This window comes from Scyliorhinus torazame, chromosome 4 (genome assembly GCF_047496885.1).
Source record: "Scyliorhinus torazame isolate Kashiwa2021f chromosome 4, sScyTor2.1, whole genome shotgun sequence".
In the NCBI taxonomy this organism is placed as follows: domain Eukaryota; kingdom Metazoa; phylum Chordata; class Chondrichthyes; order Carcharhiniformes; family Scyliorhinidae; genus Scyliorhinus; species Scyliorhinus torazame.
In genome coordinates, this window is record NC_092710.1 from 58,710,968 (window position 1) to 58,727,683 (window position 16,716).

The 16,716-nt window shown below is 49.6% G+C and overlaps 1 protein-coding gene across 2 annotated transcripts in view; it reads left to right on the forward strand.

The window, feature by feature from the left end:
* LOC140410234 (NACHT, LRR and PYD domains-containing protein 3-like) overlaps positions 1-16,716 on the forward strand; it is a 96,284-nt gene that overhangs the window by 38,356 nt on the left and 41,212 nt on the right. For both annotated transcript variants that reach the window (XM_072498187.1, XM_072498188.1), the window contains exons 4-5: positions 11,414-11,585; positions 11,674-11,739. In XM_072498187.1, coding sequence (XP_072354288.1) covers positions 11,414-11,585; positions 11,674-11,739 — 238 coding nt within the window. The remainder of the gene's footprint in view (positions 1-11,413; positions 11,586-11,673; positions 11,740-16,716) is intronic.

A 16,716-nucleotide genomic window follows, 5' to 3' on the forward strand; every position in this document is an offset into this window, starting at 1 on the left:
ATATAATGATCATAATCCATTGACGTGTTTGGAGCGATTCCAGAATAACAATGTTCATATTGTTACAGCCATTTCATTTAAGACTAAGACTGAGGTAGGACGAGAAAACATGACAGTCGATGCTTTGTCATGAATGTGATGAAAAGAAGTTGGGGGAGGAAGAACTAAAATGGACTATGTTGTTATAAATGTTTGTGTGTTTTGTTTTGTTAAAAAAGAAACGTATGTTCACTGTTAAAATTGTTGCCTTTTTTCACTCGCTATAAATATGGCAGTCAATAAGGTTGCCCTTCCTTTGTCTAGATATTGATATTATATTGCTTTCAGAGTCGCCAGGTATCAAATGATACCACCGCAAGGTTCATCCGGATATCGATCAAAGACCCAACAACCAATTAGTTAGTTCAAGTTCAATAATACTTTATATACACACAAGATTAACTTATACATGCAACATAAACACTACAAGCTAAACAACACCTAACAACTATGACAACCTGTACTTAACTTCAGGCACCCGCAGGGTCTGGAGCAGTAACTGCTGTTCAGCTGGGCTCATCCGTCTGGTAGCGAGCGTTGAACTTTGACTTGCTTCTGGTCGTGGTGCTGCAGTTGGAGATAGACGTTGCCGGAGCGCCAGGTCCAAAAGAGATCGAACACATGGCAGTCTCTCTCTTTATCCTTGGGGGGTTTCGCGCTCTTTTGGGTGGTCCTTAGGTTTGGACCCAATTAATTGGGCAGTTCTCGATCACTGCCTTCGATTGGAGTCAATAAAGGGGCGAGTACCTGGGCGTTTCTGAAGCGGTCATTGACCTTGCTGTTTATGCTTCCTGAGGAAAGGGAGTGGCGCCGAAATGTCTGGACTTGTATCGGTTACCTGAGTATCAGTCCTTTGTCTTACGGCGATGGGCCATTAAAATGCTAATCGGTTGGGGGTTTCGATGCTATCTGAATTCTCTGCTCACAAATATACATGCAGGCTCTGTGCCTGCCTGAATCTTACATTGTCCATATTTCCCTTTTGGCTTCGCGAACGTCCATGTTTCTTGTTGTAAGTGGCCATCCCAGATGGCTACAATATTTCTTAAAGGAACGTGAAAAGGTGAAAATGAAACCATCTTGAAGTTGATGGGTTTTTTTTTCTTGGGAGGAGGTGTCATGTGCGAGTACCTTTAGGAAATGGGTGTTTATAAAATAGCTGTAATGGGTGTACCTTTAAGAAATGGGTGTTTATCAAATAACTGCAAAGATGTCAGAGTGTGGGTGGAGCTGGGCTGGCTGTCTTTAACTTTCGTTTTTGAGCAGGCAGCTACAGTGTGTTTAGTTTAGTTTTGCAGATTGGGAGCTGCATCCAGCAAAACCAGGTGTAATTCTGATTTCTTTCTGCATAAAAGGAATTTTTTCAAATCACTTGCTAATTTAAAAGTGATAACAGCTCTCAGTAGAGAATTTAATTTGATTTCTGTGTTGAAGAGGGTATTTGTCTTATGGATGTTGCAAGGAAAGATTCAGGGTTACTTATGGAATATAGCATCTGTGGGGATTATTGGTGTTGCTAGTTGTTAGATGTTTACTGTGGGTTTATAAAGTGTTAACTAGTTTCATAAATAAACATTGTTTTAATTTAAAAGTACTTAAATTAACTTTAACCATACCTGTAGAGTAGGCCCGCGTGCTCCCCATAACCACAATCTATTAAAAGTTGTGGGTCAGGTGAACTCCATGATACATTTTGGGGTTCTCTAAACCCTGGCCCATAACACTAGCCACAGCCTCTTGACATTCAATGGCATTACCATCACTGAATCCCCCACAGTCAACAACCTGGGAGTTAGCATTGATCAGAAACTGAACTGACTAGCCATATTAGTACTGTGGCTACCAGGGCAGGTCAAAGGCTAGGAATCCTACGGTGAGTAACTCACATCCTGAGGCCCCCCCCAAAGTCTGTCCACCATCTACAAGTCAGGAGTGTCATAATACTCACCACTTGCCTGGATGAATGCAGCTCCAACAACACTCAAGAAACTTGACACCATCCAGGACAAAGCAGTCCGCTTGATTGTTCCCCCTTCCCACAAACATTCAAACCCTCCACCACCGACGAACAATGGCAGCCGTGTGGACCATCTACAAGATGCTCTGCAGTAACTTAGCAAGGTTCCTCAGACAGCACCTTTCAAACCCACGGCCACAACTATCTAGAAGGACAAGAGCAACAGATACCCGTGAACCCCACCACCTGAAGGTTACCCTCCAAGTCACTCACTACCCTGACTTGCAAATATATCGTCGGTCCTTCACTGTTGCTGGGGCAATATCCTGGAACTCCATCCCTAACAGCACAGTGGGTGTACCTACACCTCAAGGTTCATGAAGGCAATTCACCACCACCTTCTGAAGGGCAACTAGGGCTGGGCAATAAATGATGGCCTGACCAGCAACGCCCACATCCCTTAAATTAATTTTTAAAATTATAACTTTCAGAAATACCCTGAGTCTCCAATGCTGATTAAGCTGTTTGATTGATTTGTTTTAATTTTTCTGAACAGGATCTTGGCAACACCGTCATCTTCACTATCTGCACTGTCCAGCCAACGACAGTGGCAACATGTCCCACCTTTAAAAATCCCCCGTCACCTCCACCAACCGTGTCAAATTTAACTTATGCAACTGCGCCCAACGCCGCGTCACCTGGATGCTCGAGTACCCGAAACCCACCCCCACCATCTTAAACAGCAGCTCCCCCAACCTCTCCTCTGGCCGCAATCGGGAACATCTCGCTCTGTCCCATGTTCAGCTTGTAACCGGAGAACCGACCAAATTCCTCCAAAGTCCCTATAATACTGCCAATGTCCCCCAGTGGGTCCGAGGTATATAACAACAGGTCGTCAGCATACAGCGCAACCCTGTGCTCGACTGCACCCCCCCGGCAAAATCCCTTTCCACTCTCTCGACGTGCTAATCGTCATGGCCAATGGCTCTATAGCCAAGACAAAAAGCAACAGGGAGAGTGGGCACCCCTGCCTTGTCCCATGGTGCAACCTGAAATATCATAGCACACTGTGATCGGCGCCCTAGTCCACAAACCTCTACCCAAACCGTCCTAGCACCTCCTACAGGTATTCCCACACTACCCAGTCAAAAGCCTTCTCCGCATCCATTGCCACTTCCTGCCCCTCCAGGGCATCATAATCATGTTAAGCAGCCTCCTCACATTTGCCAACACCTGTTTCCCATTCAAAAACCCCATTTGGCCCTCGTTTATCAGCCCCGGGACACATTCCTCGATTCGTGAAGCCAACCCCTTCGCCAACAACTTAGCATCCACATTCAGCAACGATGTTGGACAGTACAATCCACACAGCTCCGGATCCTGCTTTTTTCAGTATCAGGGAGATAGATGCCAGCGATTAGTGTGGAGAGGGAAGTTTCCCCCTCTCCCTAGCCTCATTATGGGCCCTCACTAGATGTGTGTGTGTGTGTGTGTCTCTCTCTCGCTCTTCTTCTCCTCCTCCCCCCCCCCCCCCCCCCCCCCCCCCCCCTGCCAGCCACCACAAACTTCTTATAAAACCATACCCAGAAGCCATCCGGACCCAGGTCCTTCCCTGCCTGCATCACTCCTACACCCCCCCACATGCTCTCCATCACATCCCTCAACCCAGTAGGGGGTCCCCAAACCTTGCACCAACTCCTCATCCACCCTGGGAAACTCCAACCCATCCAGGAACCATTGTATTCTCTTGCCCCCTCCCCTGCCGGTGGCTCCGACTCCCATAACTTCCTATAAAATTCCTCAAACACCCCATTAACCCCCCCCCCCCCCGGTCCTGCACCACCTTTCCCGCCCCGTCCTTCACTCTACAATTTCGCTCGTCGCCTCCTGTTTCCTAAGCTGGTGGGCCAACCTCCTGCTCACTTTAAGGGCAGCATGGTAGCATAGTGGTTAGCACAATTGCTTCACAAAATCTTTGATTCTATAATTCTCCCCATACTTGTATATTGCCCCCCCCGGCTCTCCGCAACTGCATATTACATATCGGGGTCCAGACCGACGCTCCTTTCACCCTCTTGTGTCTCCTCCACTGCCCCCACATCTTCAGTTCCGCAAGCACCACGGGGCTTGTGGAGTAACGGGCCGGCGAGAATGGCAGAGGTGCCATTACCAGCGCTCCCAAACTGGTGCTTTTACATGACGCCGCCTCCAACCGCTCCCATGCCGACCCCTCCCCCAAAACCCACTTCCTAATCATGGCTATATTGGCCACCCAGTAGTAGTCGTTGCAAAAGTTCGGCAACGCCAGCCCACCCCCCCCCCGACTGTGATCCAGCAACACTCTCTTCACTCGTGGGGTCTTATTCGCCCACACAAATCCCGAGATGATTTTATTCACCCGCTTGAAAAAGGCCTTAGGGATGAAGATGGGAAGGCACTGAAATACAAATAGAAATCTATGGGAGGACCTTCATTTTCACGGGAGCATGTCTCATCTTTTAAAGTCCCCTTCCATTTGTTCCACCAGCCGGGTCAGATTAAGCTTATGCAACGAATCCCACTTCTGAGCCACCTGTATTCCCAGGTAGCGAAAGCTCTTCTCTACCTTCCTCAGCGGCAGCTCTCTCAGTCTCTTCTCCTGCCCTTTAGCCTGGATCACAAACAACTCGTTCTTCCCCACGTCCAGTTTGTACCCCGCAAAGCTGCCAAATTCCCTCAAGATCCGCATGAGCTCCCCCATTCCTTCCAGTGGGTCCGAAATATACAGGAGGAGATCATCCGTGCAGAGTGCCCCCTCCCCCCCCCCCGACCAGCCCCTGCCAGTTCCTTGAGGCTCTCGACACCATGGCCAGCGGCTCAATGGCTAGAGCAAATAATAGCAGGGAGAGGGGGCACCCTTGCCTCATCCCCCGGTCCAATTTAAAACAACCCGACCTAAGCCGGTTTGTACGCACGCTTGCCACAGGCGCCTGGTACAACAATCGCACCCACCGAATAAAGTCCTCACCAAACCCAAACCTACCCAGCGCCTCCCACAGGTACTCCCACTCCACCCGATCGAAAGCTTTCTCTGCATTCATCGCTGCTACAACCTCTGCTTCCTCTCCCTCCGAGGGCATCATAACAATATTTAAAAGCCTCCGCACATTGGCATTAAGTTGCCTGCCCTTAACAAATCCAGTCTGGTCTTCCCCTATCACCCCCTCGCAATCCTCTATCCTTGTGGCCAAGATCTTAGCCAATAGCTTGACATCCACATTTAATGAAATGAAATGAAAAATGAAAATCGCTTATTGTCACAAGTAGGCTTCAAATGAAGTTACTGTGAAAAGCCCCTAGTCGCCACATTCCGGTGCCTGTTCGGAGAGGCTGGTGTGGGAATTGAACCGTGCCGCTGGCCTGCCATGGTCTGCTTTAAAAGCCAGCTCTTTAGCCCAGTGTGCTAAACTAGCCACCATTATATACCTACCCCCTTTATCAGCCACAATTCTCCCAGCCTCAAATGCCACTCGCTTACTGATTAGAAGTGAGATTGGCCTGTAAGACCCATACTGTTGAGGGTCCTTCTCCCGTTTAAGAATGAGTGAGATCGAGGTCTGCGACATTGTAGGGGGTAAGATTCCCTTCTCTCTGGCCTCATTAAAGGTCCTCATCAGCAGTGGGCTCAATGTCTCTGAAAATTTCTCTAAAAATTCCACCGGAAAGCCATCCGGCCCCGGAGCTTTGCTCGACTGCATGCCCTCTAGCCCCTTAATAATTTCTTCTATCTCGATCGGGGCCCCCAGCCCCTCCACCAGGCCCTCCTCCACCCTCGGGAACCTCAACTGGCCCAGAAATTGCCTCATCCCTTCCGCTCCCGCCAGGGGTTGTGACTCATATAATTTACTGTAGAATTCCTTCAAAATTTCATCCCCCCCCCCCCCCCCCCCCCCCCGGGTCCAAGACCAGATTACCCTCCTTATTCTTTAGTCCACCAATCTCCCTGACCGCCTCTGTCTTCCTAGGCTGGTGCACCAGCACCTGCTCGCTTTCTCCCCATACTCATAGACCGCCCCCTTAGCCTTTCTCAGCTGTTCTACCTCTTTCCCTGTGGTCAGGATTCAAACTCCGTCTGTAGCTTATGCCGCTCCCTCAGGAGTCCTGCGTCCGGGGCCTCCGCATAACTCCTATCCACCTGAAGTATCCCCTGTACTAATCTCTCCCTCTCCGCCCTTTCCCTCTTTTCTCTATGAGACCGGATCGACATTAGTTGCCCTCTAACAACTGCCTTCAGGGCTTCCCAGACCGTCGCTACCGAAACCTTTCCCGTGTCGTTTTTTCAAGGTAGTTTACTCACCCTCGTCTGCTAACAACCCCCCATCTAGTCTCCACAGCGGATGCTGCCCTCTTTCCTCCCTAAGCCACAAATCCACCCAGTGCGGGGCATGGTCCGAGACTGTAATCGCCGAGTATTCCATTCCCGCCACTTTCGGGATAAACGCCCTGCCCAGAACAAAAAAGTCAATACGGGAATAAACTTTGCGGACGTGGGAGAAAAAAGAAAACTCCTTTATCCTCGGCCGTGTGCACCTCCATCTGCTCCATAAAGGCCTTCAATTCCTTTGCCGCCGCCGGCCTCTTCCCTGTCCTGGATTTTGAGCGGTCCAATTCGGGTCCCCCCCGCCCCCCCATGATCAAGTTGTGTGACTTAAGGTCCGGGATTTTGCCTAACACACGCCTCATAAAGTCCACGTCGTCCCAGGTCGGGACGTAGAGGTTCACGAGCACCACTCGGACCCCCTCCAGCTTCTCACTCACCATTATATACCTACCCCCTTTATCAGCCACAATTCTACCAGCCTCAAATGCCACTCGCTTACTGATCAAAATTGCTACCCCCCTGGTCTTCGAGTCCAGCCCTGAGTGGAACACCTGACTCATCCAACCCTTCCTTAATCTCATCTGTCTGTGACCTTCAGATGTGTCTCCTGGAGCATTGCCATGCCTGCCTTTAATCCCTTTAAATGCGCAAACACATGTGCTCTCTTCACTGGCCCATCCAGTCCTCTCACGTTCCACGTAATCAGCCTGGACAGGGGGCTGCCCCCCCCCCCAGCCGACTAGCCTTTTTGAGCCAGCCCTGAGCCCGCTTCCCCAAGCACCCCCTTAAGCAGCAGTCGCCCACATCCTCCCATTTATACCCTGAAAATAATTTCTCCCTTGCCAGCAAAGTAGCCACCCCCCCCCCCCCCCACCCCCAACCATAACACCAGAAACCTAATCTCCCAAGCCAGACATCAACTCAACACTAGCTCACCTCCCACTATACTTCCGAGAGTCAGCTGACCCCGATAACCCCTGCCCCTGGCGCCGATCAGACTATCACCTTATTGTTCGGACCCCTCTGCCCACATAGAAAAAAACCTATTGACAGGATCCCATTCGCCAGTAAGTAAACAACAGCTCTCAAGAAGACTTTAACATAACCATAAATCAGAACAGAAACACTCACTGAAAACAAGACCCAGTCTCCCGAAGGATAATGCTAACTTCAGGGCACCCCCCCCTCCTTATCAACACCCTGCGAAACAAAGCACCCTCACCTCATCCCTCCAGCCCATTCTCTCTCCCAAGACTAAATACAATCTTGTTTAAAACAGAACACAATTACAAACCACTGCCACATCCCATCTCCGGAGCTGAAGTGTCTTTTAATTCGAGTCCAACGTCTTCTCTTTAATGAATGTCCAAACATCATCTGGCGACTCGAAATAATAGTGTCGATCTTCATGTGTTACCCACAGCCTCGCTGGGTATAACACCCCAAACTTCACCCCCTTCTTAAAGAGGGTCGCCTTTGCCCGGTTGAACCCAACACGTCTCTTGGCCAGCTCCGCTCCCAGGTCCTGATAGATGCACAACTCGCTGTTCTCCCACTTGCTGCTCCGTTCTTCCTTGGCCCACCGCAAGATGCGCTCCTTATTGAAAAGCGGTGAAAACGAACCACCATGGCCCTCGGCGGGTCATTCGCCTTGGGCTTCCTTGCGAGGGCTCTGTGTGCTCCGTTCAGTTCTAGGTGTCGAGGGAAAGCCCCCGCTCCCATCAGCGACTCCAGCATACCCGACACATATGCTCCCGTATCTGCTCTCTCAATGCCTTCAGGAAGGCCAACGATTCTTAAATTCTGCCTCCTGGTCCTGTTCTCCAGCTCCTCCAGCTTCTCCTGCATCTTCCTGTGGCGGTCATCTAGCACCTTCACCTTGTGCTCCAGTCCAGTTATCCCGTCCTCTTGGTTGGATAGTTTTAACTCAATCTCCTTAATTGCTTTCCCCTGGGCCACCTGAGTCACGACCATTTGGTCGATCGATGCTTTCATTGGGTCAAGCGTATCCATTTTTAGTTCGGCAAAGCAACTCTTGAAGAACTCCATCTGCTCCTCCTTCGGCCAGTGAGCTGTCGCTCCTTGGTCCTTGCCATCTGCCATGCTTTGCCGCACTGCCAGCTCCCCTCGCTTCCCTCTATCGGGACTAAATCGTTTTGCACGGCCACTTCTGGTCCAGCTATCCATACATCGGTGGTGGTGGTGGGGGTGGGGTCCGAAAGTCCGTTTCAGGCGGGAGCTATCGAATGTGCAACCTACTCCTCCATGGCCGCCACTGGAAGTCCCAACGAAGAGAGTTAAACAAAAACATAACACCATATTAGAAAATCAATAATTGGTTCAGAATTTCTTAAAGCATAATCTCAGAACGTAAACTTTAATCATGAATCCTTATTCTGAAAGAAATTCTTAAACATGGTCAAACCCCTTATTTACTCTCATTGGTTTCTAATTCTCAGCTGAGGCTTTCTGACTTATTCAAACAACCGTCTGTCACTTAGAACATGATTTGTCATCCAAGCATTGGTCATTCCTTAAAATTCACGATCATCCATCAAATTAATTAAATGGCTAGATGCACCTGGAACGTATGCCATTCCGACAAAGATAAGGGGCGTCATTCTCCGCCGGCGGGAGTCTCCGTTTTGCCGGTGTAACGGAGACTCCCGCCGGCCGGTCGGGGCAGAAATGTGGAGGGGCGGGATGGAGAATTTCGCTCAAGGTGCTTGCAGTAACCTTGCTTTTGATACATTTTTATTATTAAATGTTGCTGTTGCTGGGCTATGGTAGTTTTTGAACATTACAAGAGACTTATGCAACTTTTCATAAAAGAATGTTAAATTCCTTCATAGCAACTCTATTTTTTCAAATCTGAAACTGGAGACACATTGACCTTGTGGATACTGTCCATGCACTGAACTATAAAATTTACTGCATGAATTCTTTTTTATAAAATATTTTTATTCTCCTTTTTCACATTTTCTCCCAAATTTGCACCCACCAACAATAAACAATAATCAGTAACGAATATAATGTCAATCCCCATATCGATAACATAGATCCCATCCTCCCACCAAACCCCAAACATTAGCCCGCATGTTAACATAAACAAATGACAAAAAGGAATCCGGAATCACCCATAGTCACCAGAAACAGACACAGTCCCTCTCCCCCCAACTAATGTTTGATGTTATCCAGTTCTTGAAAGTGCGTAATAAATAATGCCCATGAATTGTAGAACCCCTCCATTCTTCCCCTCAGTTCAAACTTAACCTTCTCAAGAGTCAAGAATTGCAACAGGTACCCCGCCACGCCAGGGCACAGGGTGGAGAGGCTGCTCTCCATCCCAACAGGATCCGCCTTCGGGCGATCAACGAGGCGAAGGCCACAACATCTGCCTCTGCACCCGTTTCCAACCCTGGCTGGTCCGACACCCCGAATATGGCCTCCCGAGGGCCCGGGTCCAGTTTCACGTGCACCACTTTAGAGATTAGCCGAAAAAACCTCCTTTCAGTAATCCTCCAGCTTTGGACTGGACCAAAACATATGAACGTGATTAGCGGGGGGGGCCCCCGCAAATTTCACACACATCTTCTACCCCTTCAAAGAATCGGCTCATCCTCGCCCTCGTGAGGTGTGCTCTGTTTACCACCTTCACCTGAATCAGCCCCAACCTCGCGCACGATGTGGAGGCGTTCACTCTCACCAGAACCCCTCCTCCATATCGTCTCCCAACTCTTCCTCCCACTTTGCTTTGATCCCTTCCAGTGGTGCCTTCTCCTCTTCCAAAATAGCTCGGTAAACCGCCGACACTAACCCCCTTCTCCAGTTCCCCTGTCGTCAGCACCACCTCCAGCAATGTGGAGGCCAACTCCACCCGGAAGCTCTGTATCTCCTTTCTGGAAAAATCTCAAACCTGCATGTCTCTAAACATTTCCCCCTGCTCCAGTCCATACTTCGCTTCCAGCCCCTTCAATCCTGCAAACCGACCCCCAAGAAACAAATCTTAATCCCCTTCTCCCATTTCCAAAAATTTCCATCCCACTTCCCTGCCTCAAATCTGTGGTTCCCCCGAATCGGCATTTCCCTTGACCCTGCCCCCAACCCAAAGTGTTGGCGAAACTGCCTCCAAATTCTCAATGAAGCTATTATTACCGGACACCCTGAGTACTTCCCCGGGGCTATCGGGTGCGGCGCTGTTGCTAGTGCTTTCAATCCCGACCCCCTGCACAAGCTCTCCTCCATTCTGACCCATTGGGAGTCAACCCCTCTGACCCAGCTCCGCACCTTCTCCACATTCGCCGACCAGTAATAATACATCAGGTTCGGAAGACCCAAACCCCCTGCCTGCCTTCCCCTCCGTAGCAACACCTTTCTAACTCTGGCCACCTTCCCTCCCCATATGAACGAGGTAATACTGCATGAATTCTTAAATGTCCCAAATAAATCATTGAAGCAATTGGGAAATCAATCAATCAGGTGTGTTGAATTCAAAATATCTTTTGTGAATTCTGTGGAGATCAGCACAGTCTGATCCATATCTGGGTGCTGGTGGTCAAATCTACAAAAGACGTCTTGTGAACTCCTCAGAATCCATGTTGACTTACAGTCCATTTAAAAAAAAAAAAAAATTTAATCCCGAAAATACTATTTTCCAAAAATTGCCAACACTAATTGTCAAGGCAGCATTTGACCAAGTTTGGCATTGAGGAGCCCCAGCTAAACTGGAGTCAATCAGAATCAGAGAGAAAAAACTTTGCTGGTTGGAGTCATGAAAAATAATCACATTAAAACGACTGCAGATTCCCAATGATTCCGCACTCTCTTCAAAAATATTTCTGTTCAAGTGTTATCAGATTTATTTCAGTTTAATAATTGAATCATGAGATTTACAGATCTTCACATCTGTGTTCAGCATGGATCAGACGAGGTCCAATGACTGTTTTCTGTGCTCAAAACAACTGGGAAATTCATCACTGAGCCGATCCCTTTCCTTCTTATTGTCGGTTTCACTTCGCTCCTCGGTGTTCATATCTATGCATCATTATCCTTTACAGAAAGTCACTGAGCTTGTGGAGAAGGGAAACCGGGCGGGCAGTTCCAAACTTCTCCTAAATCTGGTGATGGAGAAAGGCTCTCGGGCCCGAAGGGTGATGTGGGAATCCTTTGTGATGATGCGCATTGGAGTCCCAAAGTTGGACAAAATACTGAAAGAAATACAGGAACTTGGTAGGGTAACATCACAGTGAATTCCATTTCAGATTCAAACACTGTAGATTTTATGACAATGTTGTAAAATCTATATCATTTTCAACAGGTTCTAATCCATTCGATTATCTGAATATCACACATGGCTTATTAGAATTACCCAGTCACCTGAACGGTAAGTGACAACATGGATATTTCCAACAAAAATATACACCGATGTGCAGCTTTCAACTTAGTGAAGGGTAGGGTAGTAGGGTAGAGGGGTCAATTACTAGGGGGCATAGGTTTAAGGTGAGAGGGGCAAGGTTTAGAGTAGATGTACGAGGCAAGTTTTTTTACGCAGAGAGTAGTGGGTGCCTGGAACTCGCTACCGGAGGAGGTGGTGGAAGCAGGGACGATAGTGACATGTAAGAGGCATCTTGGCAAATACATGAATAGGATGGGAATAGAGGGATACGGACCTTGGAAGTGTAGAAGATTGTAGTTTAGTCGGGCAGCATGGTTGGCACGGGCTTGGAGGACCTGTTCCTGTGCTGTACATTTCTTTGTTCTATGAAACATCCCAAGGTATTTCATAGGATTCTTAATAAACAAGATATGATGCAAACCACAGAAGGCAGCATTTGGCTGTTTTATTGAAGATACACTGTGAAACCCCATACACACCTGGCAGGATCCTGATACACTGTGAAACCCCGTACACACCTGGCAGGATCCTGATACACTGTGAAACCCCGTACACACCTGGCAGGATCCTGATACACTGTGAAACCCCGTACACACCTGGCAGGATCCTGATACACTGTGAAACCCCGTACACACCTGGCAGGATCCTGATACACTGTGAAACCCCGTACACACCTGGCAGGATCCTGATACACTGTGAAACCCCGTACACACCTGGCAGGATCCTGATACACTGTGAAACCCCGTACACACCTGGCAGGATCCTGATACACTGTGAAACCCCGTACACACCTGGCAGGATCCTGATACACTGTGAAACCCCGTACACACCTGGCAGGATCCTGATACACTGTGAAACCCCGTACACACCTGGCAGGATCCTGATACACTGTGAAACCCCGTACACACCTGGCAGGATCCTGATACACTGTGAAACCCCGTACACACCTGGCAGGATCCTGATACACTGTGAAACCCCGTACACACCTGGCAGGATCCTGATACACTGTGAAACCCCGTACACACCTGGCAGGATCCTGATACACTGTGAAACCCCGTACACACCTGGCAGGATCCTGATACACTGTGAAACCCCGTACACACCTGGCAGGATCCTGATACACTGTGAAACCCCGTACACACCTGGCAGGATCCTGATACACTGTGAAACGCCGTACACACCTGGCAGGATCCTGATACACTGTGAAACCCCGTACACACCTGGCAGGATCCTGATACACTGTGAAACCCCGTACACACCTGGCAGGATCCTGATACACTGTGAAACCCCGTACACACCTGGCAGGATCCTGATACACTGTGAAACCCTGTACACACCTGGCAGGATCCTGATACACTGTGAAACCCCGTACACACCTGGCAGGATCCTGATACACTGTGAAACCCTGTACACACCTGGCAGGATCCTGATACACTGTGAAACCCCGTACACACCTGGCAGGATCCTGATACACTGTGAAACCCTGTACACACCTGGCAGGATCCTGATACACTGTGAAACCCTGTACACACCTGGCAGGATCCTGATACACTGTGAAACCCCGTACACACCTGGCAGGATCCTGATACACTGTGAAACCCCGTACACACCTGGCAGGATCCAGATACACTGTGAAACCCCGTACACACCTGGCAGGATCCAGATACACTGTGAAACCCCGTACACACCTGGCAGGATCCTGAAACACCGTGAAACCCTGTACACACCTGGCAGGATCCTGATACACTGTGAAACCCTGTACACACCTGGCAGGATCCTGATACACTGTGAAACCCCGTACACACCTGGCAGGATCCTGATACACGGAATCCCCGTTCACACCTGGCAGGATCCTGATACACTGTGAAACCCTGTACACACCTGGCAGGATCCTGATACACTGTTAAACCCCGTACACACCTGGCAGGATCCTGATACATTATGATACCCTGTACAAACCTGGCAGGATCCTGATACACGGAATCCCCGTTCACACCTGGCAGGATCCTGATACACTGTGAAACCCTGTACACACCTGGCAGGATCCTGATACACTATGATACCCTGTACAAACCTGGCAGGATCCTGAAACACGGAATCCCCGTTCACACCTGGCAGGATCCTGATACACTGTGAAACCCCGTACGCACCTGGCAGGATCCTGATACACGGAAACCCCGTTCACACCTGGCAGGATCCTGATACACTGTGAAACCCCGTACACACCTGGCAGTATCCTGATACACTGTGAAACCCTGTACACACCTGGCAGGATCCTGATACACTGTGAAACCCTGTACACACTTGGCAGGATCCTGATACACTGTGAAACCCCGTACACACCTGGCAGGATCCTGATCCACTGTGAAACCCCGTACACACATGGCAGGATCCTGATACACTGTGAAACCCCGTACACACCTGGCAGTATCCTGATACACTGTGAAACCCTGTACACACCTGGCAGGATCCTGATACACTGTGAAACCCTGTACACACTTGGCAGGATCCTGATACACTGTGAAACCCCGTACACACCTGGCAGGATCCTGATCCACTGTGAAACCCCGTACACACCTGGCAGGATCCTGATACACTGTGAAACCCCGTACACACCTGGCAGGATCCTGATACGTTGTGAAACCCCGTACTCACCTGGCAGGATCCTGATACACTGTGAAATCCTGTACACACCTGACAGGATCCTGAGACACTGAATCCCCGTACACACCTGGCAAGGTCCTGATACACTGTGAAACCCCGTACACACCTGGCAGGATCCTGATACACTGAAACCCCGTACACACCTGGCAGGATCCTGATACACTGTGAAACCCTGGACACACTTGGCAGGATCCTGATACACTGTGAAACCCTGTACACACCTGGCAGGATCCTGATACACTGTGAAACCCTGTACACACCTGGCAGGATCCTGATACACTGTGAAACCCCGTACACACTTGGCAGGATCCTGATACACTGTGAAACCCCGTACACACCTGTCAGGATCCTGATACACTGTGAAACCCTGTACACACCTGGTGGGATTCTGATACACTGTGAAACCCCATACACGCCTGGCAGGATCCTGACACACTGTGAAACCCTGTACACACCTGGCAGGATCCTGATACACTGTGACAGCCCGTACACACCTGGTAGGATCCTGATACACTGTGAAACTCTGTACACACCTGGCAGGATCCTGATACACTGTGAAACCATGGACACACCTGGCAGGATCCTGATACACTGTGAAACGCCGTACCCACCTGGCAGCATCCCGATACACTGTGAAACCCTGTACACACCTAGCAGCATCCTGAAACACCGTGAAACCCTGTACACACCTGGCAGGATCTTGATACACTATGAAACCCTGTACACACCTGGCAGGATCCTGATACACTGTGAAACCCTGTACACACCTGGCAGGATCCTGATACACTATGATACCCTGTACACACCTGGCAGGATCCTGATACACGGAATCCCCGTTCACACCTGGCAGGATCCTGATACACTGTGAAACCCTGTACACACCTGGCAGGATCCTGATACACTATGATACCCTGTACAAACCTGGTAGGATCCTGATACACGGAATCCCCGTTCACACCTGTCAGGATCCTGATACACTGTGAAACCCTGTACACACCTGGCAGGATCCTGATACACTGTGAAACCCCGTACACACCTGGCAGGATCCTGATACACTGTGAAACCCCGTACACACCTGGCAGGATCCTGATACACTGTGAAACCCTGTACACACCTGGCAGGATCCTGATACACTGTGAAACCCCGTACACACATGGCAGGATCCTGATACACTGTGAAACCCCGTACACACCTGGCAGGATCCTGATACACTGTGAAACCCTGTACACACCTGGCAGGATCCTGATACACTGTGAAACCCCGTACACACCTGGCAGGATCCTGATACACTGTGAAACCCCGTACACACCTGGCAGGATCCTGATACACTGTGAAACCCCGTACACACATGGCAGAATCCTGATACACTGTGAAACCCCGTACACACCTGGCAGGATCCTGATACACTGTGAAACTCCGTACACACCTGGCAGGATCCTGATACACTGTGAAAGCCTGTACACACCTGGCAGGATCCTGATACGTTGTGAAACCCCGTACACACCTGGCAGGAACTGATTCACTGTGAAACCCCATACCCACCTGGCAGGATCCTGATACACTGTGAAACCCCGTACACACCTGGCAGGATCCTGATACACTGTGAAACCCTGTACACACCTGGCAGGAACTGATTCACTGTGAAACCCCATACACACCTGGCAGGATCCTGATACACTGAAACCCTGTACACACCTGGCAGGATCCTGATACACTGTGAAACCCCGTACACACCTGGCAGGATCCTGATACACTGAAACCCCGTACACACCTGGCAGGATCCTGATTCACTGTGAAACCCCGTACACACCTGGCAGGATCCTGATACACTGTGAAACCCCGTACACACCTGGCAGGATCCTGATACACTGTGAAACCCTGTACACACCTGGCAGGGTCCTGATACACTGTGAAACCCTGTACAGACCTGGCATGATCCTGATACACTGAAACCCCGCATCCACATGGCAGGATCCTGATACACTCTGAAACCCTGTACACACCTGGCAGGATCCTGATACACTGTGAAACCCCGTACACACCTGGCAGGATCCTGATACACTGTGAAACCCTGTACACACCTGGCAGGGTCCTGATACACTGTGAAACCCTGTACACACCTGGCATGATCCTGATACACTGAAACCCCGCATACACATGGCAGGATCCTGATACACTGTGAAACCCTGTACACACCTGGCAGTATCCTGATGCACTGTGAAACCCCGTACACACCTGGCAGGATCCTGATACACTGTGAAACCCTGTACACACCTGGCAGGGTCCAGATACACTGTGAAA